The following is a 10,299-nucleotide window of genomic DNA, read 5'->3' as shown; positions in this document are numbered from 1 at the left end:
TGCGTTAACATATGAGGATACATGTTAACCAGGGAGTGAGTGGTCTCATTACATTGATTTTTGCACGTGATTTCACTGTAGTGGGGGAGGAGGTGGGGTACAGAAGGAGGGTCCCCCTGTCCCCTCTACACCTTCTTTCTCTCCTGAGGGACAGAAGACATTTTCTCTGAAGTTGGCTGTCCATCACCACCCCTTCCCACGTTCCCTGTGCCCTTGGCTGCCTGGAAAGCCACTGAATCAGGCAGATAGTTGAGAATTCCTTGGTCTCATGCTCCCAGTCCCTTGAGAGTGAGAGCTCTATGCCAAGAAGCCCTGGCAAGATCTTGCAAGATGGAAGATATTGCAAAGTCAAAATGACGGCTCTCACTCTCCAACCCGCTCCCTGCCCTCAGCCCCATATCCTGGATGGGGAGACTGATGTTCTCTTAACTGAAGTGCCAGGTGCCCCAGGGAACCACCTTTCCTCCTGGCTCCCCCTCCCCAGGTGGTCCAGCTTGGATGCAGGGGCATGAAGGCAGGCTCCGAGTGGTCCTTGGAGAGTTGAGGTCCAGCCAGGAATCAGTTCTCTGATCTGGAAGAAGCCATGTGTGTGTGCGTGCACAGTGACTGCTCATGGTCTTAACATCTGTCTCTTAAGGGTAAAGAATTTCACTTAGGAACCATCTGGCCTGAGGCTCAGAAACCAGTCCCACCACTTATGCTCAGTGACCCATTAGCTTTTTTGAGTCCTTTTGCCTACCTGTCAAAACAGCTGACCAGACCTCAAACACCGAGGCTTTGCTGTGTGACCTCAAGCCTCCATCTGACCATCTCGGGGCTAGAGACTGCGTTCAGGAGCTAAATTATATTTACAAGCTGGACTCAGGACTTTTCATATCCAGTCCCATAACAGAAGAGGGGGCTCAGGCTTGCAGGAGGCCCCCCTCCTCCCCTGGGAAGGGGGTCACCGCGGGGCAGCCCGCAACACAGGCAGAAACACAGCAACCAACCTTCTCACGTCTTTATTTGAAAGGCACAGCTAAGCCCACCCTCGATACAGCATTTTCACTTCTCTCCGTAGAGATCAAACGACTGAACACAACAAAAGCTGACAGTCTAAAAGGCTATATACAGACACAGGTGTGGGTGTTGCTTTTTTTTTTTTTTTTTTACATTTTTGTCTTTTTCCTTTTTTTAATATCCCTTTTCTTAAAAGACAAGCTAGTATACTGGAAAAGGGGGGGGGGAATAAAAACCAAGACAACTTGAGTACCCTCATCTTTATTCGGGAAGGGGAGAAAGGGAATTCTGAGTTGCTGGCCCCACTCTGTTGCCCTGGGGCTAAGCTCGCTGTCGGTGGCCCCTTTCTTTTGTGGGTGCGGGCATCAGGAACTCATGGAGGGTGAGTGGGTGGGAGGGGCAGACGCGGGGTGCCCAGGGTGGGGAGGGGCAGCTAGCATTGTGTTTGCATGCAGTGCCAGAATGGGAGGCTGGGTGACCCCTGGGGTGGGGGCCCCCCCTGGCGGGCAGACTGTCAGTTACATGTGTGTGAATCAGGGAAATGCAGGGGGTGTTGGACCTCTTGAGGTTTTGCTCCCTTAGGACCTGGCCTCCCACCTGTCTCTCCAGGCCTCAGCTTGCCTCATCTGTGGTATGAGTGGGTACTGACCCATTCAGGCTACAGGGGAGGAGGAGGGAGGCCAGGAATTCGGGGTAGGAGCCAAGCCAGGGTAGGGCACAGAAGCAGGGCGACAGCCCCAGCAGGCAGCTACCATAAATACTACCAGAGTTTGGCCAATCCCAAGCTATTACTGTGTCTCATGTGCTGAACCTTCCTCTCTCAGTGTTTGTCTCCCCTCTGTCCCACCCCCCACCCTCCCCATCCCAGCCGCCCACTAATCCGACTTCTCGCCGTCGTCCTCCTGGTGGGTGTCACCATCATGCCCGTTTTTGTCTTCCTTGGAGAGGTGGGCCTGGGAGCCCAGCGCCGACAGCGAGAGGAGGCCGGTGCCCGCGCTGACCGCCGGCAGAGAAGGGGGCTGCAGCCCCACAGGCAGGGGGGTCAGGGGCAGGGCCAGAGCCTGCAGCTGAGAGAGCTGGTGGGCTTGGAGCTGCTGCTGCAGTACACAAACAGGGGAGCATTAGCCCCCTTGAGCCCACCTGTCCCTCCCCCATCCCCCCACAAGACCCCAGACGTACTCGGATGATGGAGTTCAGCTCAGGAGCAGTGACCTGCTTAGCCCTCTCAATGGCTCCCAAGACCTGCTGCTGGTGCTGGAAAGTGGGGGATGGGGGATGGAGAGGTGTCAGATGATTCACCCCATCTTGTTGGGATTTGTGGCACGGAGCCCAGAAGAAGCCCCACTCCCATCTCCACTGTTCGAGCCCTCCCTCTCTATGATTTCCCATCTCTCCCCTCAGGAAACGCCCCTCTCTCCAGTAGATTCCTTTCACCAAGCCTCGGTCTCTTCATGTGGAAAATGGGATACATAGAGATGCACAGAAGACCCAAAGGGCTTCGTACCAGAATCTTAGGAAACTGTGGACTATGACCGATGCCACATGCAAAGAAGTCAAAGCTTGTAAGAGCTCAGAACAGGACTGCTAATGGAAGAGATCTGAGGTCTGCTAACCCAAGCTCCTCTTCCTCCACAGCCGGGAAGGCCCAGTGAATTCTGGCAGGGCTGGGGTATGAGTCAAGGTTTGGGGCAATCCCCCAGCTTTCACTGAAAATTTGTCTCTCTGGCTATCAGATGCTAAAATCTGCCAAGCTCCTTTGTGCCTTGGCTACCAGGGAGCCCCTGCTATGAAAGGAAACCAAAAGCTAGATCTTCAGGGTCCTAAGAATCCCCTTCTCTGGGGCTTCCATGGTGTCCTCCTGAATTGTCCCTGGGCATCATCCCCTGTGGGACCCCAAGGTACCAGCAGAATTTAAAAAGAAAATGATGAATTATCAGCAGTAAATCTGGCAGAGAGCAGAGGGGCCTTAGGTGACCCAGACGTGTGTGTGTGTGCGCGCGTACAGTGGGCTTCAGACCGAGAATCCCAGGAAACAGAAAAGACTTGGGTACATAGTCCCTTTGTGTGTCTATGTTTTGCATCTGTGCGTATGTCTGTTGCATCTGTGTCTGCCTCTGTGTGTGGAGTGCCTTCCTGTACACCCGGCGGCCAGCAGGACCAGGCAGATGAATCTCAGGAAGGTGAAAGGCAGAAACAAAATTCTTGGTGCAGTGTTCGGCAGTGTAGCTGACATTTTTATGGTGCAATGACTCACGCAGACTGGGAATTCCACAGCAGGGTGAGGTCCTTCCCTTCACCCCTGGGGTTTCTCCTGCACAGACTGGCTGATGGCTGGGAGGTCCAGAGAAGGTAGGCGTGTGCCCTGGGGCACGCAGATGGCTACAGAGGGGTGGGGCTGAGGGAAGTTCAGGGTCTATCTCTTCCCAGCAGACCCCCAGGGGCTCCACTCACCTCTTGGGACAGGTAGGGCAGGACCTGGGCACATATCCCATTTAGCCTCTTGACGATTTCAGCCTGGAACAGACAGACACTTCAGCCCTGGGCAGCAGCCAGCCAGGGCAGGTGCAGACCAGCCCTGGGAGGCCCAGTGGTTCTGTCTAATACAAGAGGAGGCCGGCTCGTCCCAGGATCATATCAACTCATCAGGCCCATGGGCACCCAATCAGCAGCAAAAGTGGCCCCGGGGGCTGAGTCTCTGAGGGTAGTTAAGAGCCCAGGACAGAGCGAAATCCAGGCCCAGTGGCTTGGGGTCTGGGTGGCCCTGGAAAGATGCCTGATGCCTCGTAGGTAGTGAGCATTCCGTGGGAGGGAGGAAGAGGTGGGGGCAGCTGGCATCAGAATTCTCTAACCTGAGATAGGGTTTGGAGGGTGGGTTGGCACGTCACATCACCCCACTCCCCCAGGGCTGTCACAAAAGAGAGACAATGGGGTGGGGGTGGCAGGTCCTGGGAAAGCCTCTGCCCCTCCCCCTCAGGGAGCAAAACCTCCCAGGGAGGCCTGAGAAAGAACAGAAGTGGGGGGGCTCTGGAGGTAACAGGATATCAAGGCAGACTTGGTGCTCAGCCAAGGGGCGGCGGGTTCCTACCTGCCTGGGCCAGAGCGGGGAGCGGGGAGGAGGGGGGAAGGGGGCATACCTGCTTGTGCATCTCGATGTTCAAGCCATAGGACATCTCGTAGTACTGTGTAGGGGGAGACAGAAATGGGGGCGGGTGAAGGATGTGGAGCTCCAGAGACAAAAGACACAGGGGAAGTGACAGAGACAAAGAGGGGAGAAAGGGAGAGGTGGGGGGAGGGGAGGGCAGGCAAGAGAGATGGAGGCGAAAACGGGGAGACACCCACACCTGGAGCTGGGGCCCAGGTGCCTGGCGAGGGGACGCCAGTGGGGCACTGAGTGCCCCATTTCTGGAATAATGACCTCACCCCCTACACATACACACACACACGCACGCACACGCACGCACGCACGCACGCAGGCACGCACACACACATTCCAAGGCTCCTAATCTTTTATCTTTATGTGTCTTGTCTGCGGGTGGCCCCGGACTCCAGGGAAGTTTGTCTTCCTGGGTATAAATAATCGAGGATAAACAAATCCTGTTGGGTCTGCCTCTGGGGCCAGCGGCACCCCCCTCACGCCCCACATCTGACCCTGCCCTTCCCCTGCTCTAAACCCTCCTATGACTCCCCATCACCCCCCAGGGAAGATAGGGGGAGAAAGCCAGGTTTGTGCGGCCTCTCCTTCTCTGCCCAGCTGGCTCCTATCCATTCATTAGGACCCCAGCTGCAATGCCTCCTTCTCCATGCAGTCTTTCTCCAAATGGGAGCACACCCTTCTGGAGTTCCCCAGCCCCATCCCTCTGAATCCAGAGGTTCCTTTTCCAGCTCTGCCCCCATGGCCTGGGGAAAGTGCGCTCTGGGCTGGACTTAGGCAGGGGTTTTGATGCAGAAATCACCACCTGGTGAATATGAAGCAAAGCAAGTGATTCCGGCAGTATGCAGGGGCAGGGTCTCCAATGTCAGGCCCAAGAAGGCAGTGCCGCCCCCTCCCTCCCTTCCACCCACCCACCTCAAAAGAGTGTCAGCCTCCTGCCTGGGGAGGGGGGCCCTCCAGGAGTCCTCCTCCAAAGCTCGGACTAGGAGGGGTTAAGCCTGGGATGCTCAGACCATGGGGGTGGGGAGGGGAGGGATCAACAACCTCCCCCCCAGTTCCTGGCTTTCACAGCCACTGGCTCCTCCGCTGCCAAGGACAGCCGGGGACCTGGCAGGCCCAGGCCGCAACCCGGTGGCTTGGCACCTCGGCCACTGCCCGGGCCGGCAGCCAGGCCAACAAGATTAACTCAGCCCGGCCAGGGGCTGGCTGAGCGGAGAGCAGACCCTGACTCCTTGCACATCCCAGAGGAGATGGCCAGGGTTCAAACAGCAGCTGCCAGTGCTGGAGGGGGACCTGGGGTCCTCTGGCCCTGCCCACCAGACCCCCGAGCTGGCTTACCATCACGTAATGACGCTGCATTTCTGACTTCTCGCTGGCCAGCTTGTCACATTCGAGTTTCAGACTGAGGAAAAACAGGGGGAGGGCTGGGGCTGGGATGAGGTCCCCCCCATTGTGCAAGGGAGCCCCAAACTTTAGTGGGGGTCAGAGAGAAGAAGGGGGAAGGGCAGCCACAGCTGCCTTAGCTGGAAACTGGGGATGATGAAACCCCCCTTGAAGATGTGGGGCTAGAGAAAGCAATGAAAATAATAAAAACAGAAGTCAGAGCAAATACCCTGACTGTAGGTCAGACAGGGATTCAAAGAAACTTTTTCCTATCCTGAAATCCAACGAGGTCAGGGCTGTTAACGTCAGTCTCCTTTATAAAGATGATGCAATGGATGCTCAGAGAGGTTGAGTGAACAGGCTCAAGGTCACACAGCCAGGAAGTGGGTTTAAGAGGCCATACTCCCACCCACTGGGCAAAACTCTCCAGCAAAGGAATAGACAGATATTGCTGAGAGGTTACAAAGGCCTGGAGCCCACTGGCAGGGCTCTGGACCGAATTCAGTAAGGAATCTTCAAAGGCACCCAGCCCCTCTTGTGACCTCTGATTTCCCTGGTTGGGGGGAGGGGTATAAATTTCTATCACTGGGTAATAGAGTTGGTGATCCCCCTCCTGTCTTAGGTTGCGCCAGCAAGGATGAGCTTTGGATACTTCTCAAAGGCCCCCAAGGGGGTGTCAGGGTGACAGGTAGACAGCTGAGGTCACAAACTCAACTAGATAGACTGGGTCCAAAGTTCAGCCTCGCCACTCTGATGCTGTGTGACTCTGGGCAAACACCTCTACCTCTCTGGGCCTTGGTTGCTGAGTCTGCTGAGCTCCAGCCTCCCAGGGTGGAGTGGTGAGGACAAGATGAATTAAGACCAGAAATGTTCTTAATGATGGCATACAGTAAGTACCCAATAAATACTTTGTTGATCTTGTGGTCACCCCAGGGGACTTAGCGTTTCGTTCCGCCAGACTGATCACTACTTGTATACCTGGGTTCACAGGTGAGCCACACTTAGTCTAATTCTCTTTAAAAATGTCCATGTGTGACCACCGTTAAAAATAAACTCAGGCAATTTCATTCCAAATTCGGCATTTCTGGCCTTTCCTGAGGGACGTAGATATTGTGACAGCCCCAACACGGTGGAAGCCCTCAGTGTACAGCAGGAAGCCTAAGTCCAGTGAAGGGAGACTCTGAAGCTCAGAGAGGGGGTGTGACCTATCTCAGGTCACACAGCGCTCTGGCAACATCTCTAGAATTGGATTGGCTCCAGTGGTCACCGTGATGTGGGCATGGGCCAGGCAGGGAGAGGGGACCCCCTGGAGAGGCTCAGAAAGGCCAGATCTGTTGGGTGAAGCCCCTAAACCCTCCATATCACAGGATCAGAACAAAGTCCCTAGGCCTGCCCTTCAATCATCTACACCTCCGATTCCTCATCTTTGAAATGGGCACAATGATAAGACAGCAGGGAAGACGAAACAAAAGGAAGTATGTTCACTCTTCAGCAAAGGGGGAGAAGGGGTAGTACCCCCTAAAGAACAAATGTATCACTCTTTCCAATTTTTTCTTGGAGAAATCCCAGGATCCTTCAAAAAATACTTCTGTGTGGGTAAACAGATCCAGGGAGGCCCCAAACCCCACTGGTATATAGACTCCCCATCTGATTTCCAGGCAAAGCCCCGCTCTGTAGCAGAGCCTTGAGGATCTGCTTCCTTCAATCCAGAGATGGGATATAAATCTTGCTACTTTCTTGCTGTGCAACCTCAGAAAATCTCTGGGCTTAAGTTTTTCCAAGTGTAAAATGAAAAATAAATAGTTCCTTTCTCTTTAGATCAGGCACATGGCAAAATCCTTTAGCAATGTCAGATTCAATTCTGGAGGGAGAATCACCTTACTGCTGGGTGGCAGGAACCCTTTCTCCAAAACCAGGCTACAGATTTGGGGGTGGTGGTGGAGGGCTTTGGGGAGGTGGAGAATCAATCACCAATTCTAGATGCTGGGGGAGTTTTTTACCCATTGGTGTTGGGGTGGGGAGAGGGGCTCTAAAACCAGACAACTGAGTCTGGGCAAATTATTGGCATTTTTGATGCCTCAGATTTCTCATCTAAATGGGACTGTTTTAAAGACTAAATGAATGAATGTCATATCCCTGAAGTGGTAAAGACAGCGCCTGCCACCTAAGACCTTCAAGGCCTCTATTTTTTGGAGTCTGTATATAAAGCAGAGGCCACAATCTCCGCTCCAGGCCTCAGCCTGAAGCAAGGGGCTCCACCTTCTCCCGAGTCGGGGACCACCAGCCTCCAGCTCACCTGTGGTACTGAGCCTGCAGCAGTTGAAACTCATCTTTGATGCGATCGCAGGAGTCCGAAGTAGTGAATTTGAGTTGCTGGGGGAGGTGCGACGAGCCCTGTGGGGAGGGGGCGGCGGCCCGGGTCAGGACCCCACAGGGCAGACATCCACCTCTCCCCCGCCACAAGAGGCCCCAAGGCGGCGGCAGGCGCAGCTGCAGCACCACCCCCCCACCCCTGCCCCACTTCCCGGGCCCGTGTTTACAGCTCCTGGCGCGGCCCCCGCCCTCGCTTCCTGCCCCCGCCTCTTCCAGCGAAGCCGAGGGGGGTGGGTGCGCCCGGAGTCGCTCGTCCCCCCCCCACCCCCAGGCTGTGGGGGTGCGTCTGAAGGCCCGCCCTTGGTGGGGGGCAGGGTGCGCCCTCTACCGCGCCTCCAAAGCGCCGGGAGGGGGTGCACTCTGAGCGTCCAGTTGCCTCTGGGGGAAGGGTAACGCGTCCTAGAGAGACCCCCCCCAAGTTGGGGGGGAATGAGGTTTCCTAGCCTAGTCCCCTTGGGGGAGGGGCCTCTCTCACCGCCTGAAATTTCCGAGTGGGGGCACCCCTGATTCTGAGCACCCTTCCTCCGGGCCGCGCTCTTCCGGGAGGGGTGCGCCTTGGGTCTCCCCCCAACTCCCGGACCCCGAAAGCACCCCCAGCCTTAGAGGTGCCTGGTGAGGCTTCCGGGGCGCCCTAGGCCTGAGGCCAAGGCCGCCGAGGCCCAGCCTGGCTTGGGGGGTAGGGGGCAGGGCCCGGGCTGGCGCGGGGTGGAGGGATCTAAGCAGGGAGCTGGAGGGGACCTGGCTTGGAACCTAGCGGGGTACTCTGGTCCCGGAAGCCGGGAGGGGGGCCAGGAGCTACGGGGGATGGGAGGGAGTCCGGGAGCTGGCGGCGGGGGTGGGGAGTAGCGCTGGGCCCAGAGCTAGAGGGGACTGGGCCCAGGAGTTGGGGGGGAAATGCCGAGCTGGGGGGTGGGGGTGGCCCGGCTGGGATCTGGAGCTGGGGGCGCAGGGCTTGGACCTAGAGAGGGGCGCTGAGTTTGGACCTGGGGGGGGGGCAGGGCCCGAACCTGGGGGAGGGAATGGTTCGGCTGGGAACTGGGGGGACCGGGCCGGGACCTGGGGGGACGCAGGGCCCAGAGCTTGGGGGATGGCCCGGCCAGGAACTGGGGGGTGCCGGACCCGGATGGGGTGGGCGCCGGGCCGGCGGGCCCCGCTTACCGAATGCCTGCTTTGTGGAAACATCATGTCAGTCGCGGCGGGGGGCGCGGGCTGCGCCCCGGCTGTGCGCCCCGGCTCGGGCTGCTCGGGGCGCCGGCGGCCGCGCCTTTGTCCCGGCGCCGATCGGCAGCTCCCGGGGCCGCCGCCGCCGCCTCCCGCGCCCGGCCTCGCCCGCTTCCTGCGCCCCCTCCCCGCGCGCCCGGCCCCGGCGCGCCCCGGGCCCCGCTTCCTGCGCGCCCGGCGCCCCTCCCCGCCCCTCCCCGCCGCCCGCCTCCCCGCACGCCCGGCCGCCGCTCCTATTGTCTAATGGCGGCGACGCCGGCAGTGGCCGCGGCCTCGGCTGCGCGGAGGCTCCGGCTCCACCTGCTGCTGCCGCCGCCGCCGCCGCTTCTGCTTCCCGGGCCCCGTGCGCGCCGCCGAGGGGGGGGCGCGCGCCCGGGGAGGCCCGCGGATCCCCACCCATCCGCCTCCCCCGGGCAGGCCGGCGCGGTGACCTTGGGCCCGGCGCGCCCCCGCCGCGCCGGGGCCCCTGCTGGCCTGGTGGCCGGGACGGCAGCGCCTGGGCCTCGGTTTCCCCATGTGTCAGAGCCGGGGGGCCCGGCTGCTCCCATCGAAACCTCCGGCGCAGTCATGGCGCGACCCGGACGCGTGCCATGGACATGCTCTGTAACCTTGGCTCACGGGATGTTTTCTGAGCCTCGATTTCCTCTTCTGTAGAAAGGAGGTGGTGATAACCACCGAGTTTCTGGGAGCCATGGCTTCCACACACATTTATGGAGCGCCTACTGTGTGCCAAGCCTCGCTCCAGGATGTGGGGGTGGGAGGGGATACAAAGTCCAGGCCCTGGTGGCCCTGGTGGAGATGACATGAGACATAGAGACAGACCCATGAACCACATCCCTAGCAGGTCAGACAGTGGTAACAGCTATGGAGAAAACAAACCAGGAGGGAGGGCCGGAAGGTGCGATTTTAAACAGAGGGGGTCAGAGGGCCTCCTTGGCCTCTAAGAGGACCCAAAGGTGAGAGAAGGAGCTGGCAGGCTATGGGGGTAGTGGCTTAGTCAAGGAGGCAGAGACAGCCAGCGCAAAGGTACTGAGGCAGCACTGGCTGGCACGGGGTGGGGGTGGAGTGCTTGGGAGGAAATGAGGGCAGGGAGGCAGGGCCAGCAACTTCATGCATTCACACAGGGCCCCAGCTCCCAGAAGGGCTGTGCTCTGGTTAACATCTGCCCTTGT

General features: G+C 58.4%; 1 protein-coding gene across 1 annotated transcript; it reads right to left on the bottom strand.

The window, feature by feature from the left end:
* Positions 1-945: 945 nt before the first annotated feature.
* TLE5 (TLE family member 5, transcriptional modulator) lies at positions 946-9,264 on the bottom strand. Its single transcript, XM_055547375.1, has 7 exons — positions 9,065-9,264; positions 7,830-7,927; positions 5,489-5,552; positions 4,134-4,178; positions 3,451-3,513; positions 2,179-2,253; positions 946-2,096 (listed from the first exon to the last, which is right to left on the bottom strand). Exons 1-7 carry the CDS (start codon positions 9,089-9,091, stop codon positions 1,875-1,877), a joined length of 594 nt encoding a protein of 197 aa, XP_055403350.1. The 5' UTR covers positions 9,092-9,264; the 3' UTR covers positions 946-1,874.
* Positions 9,265-10,299: the final 1,035 nt, after the last annotated feature.

The sequence above is a fragment of the Bubalus kerabau genome, chromosome 1 (assembly GCF_029407905.1).
Source record: "Bubalus kerabau isolate K-KA32 ecotype Philippines breed swamp buffalo chromosome 1, PCC_UOA_SB_1v2, whole genome shotgun sequence".
In the NCBI taxonomy this organism is placed as follows: domain Eukaryota; kingdom Metazoa; phylum Chordata; class Mammalia; order Artiodactyla; family Bovidae; genus Bubalus; species Bubalus kerabau.
This window is presented reverse-complemented; position numbering and strand designations above follow the sequence as displayed.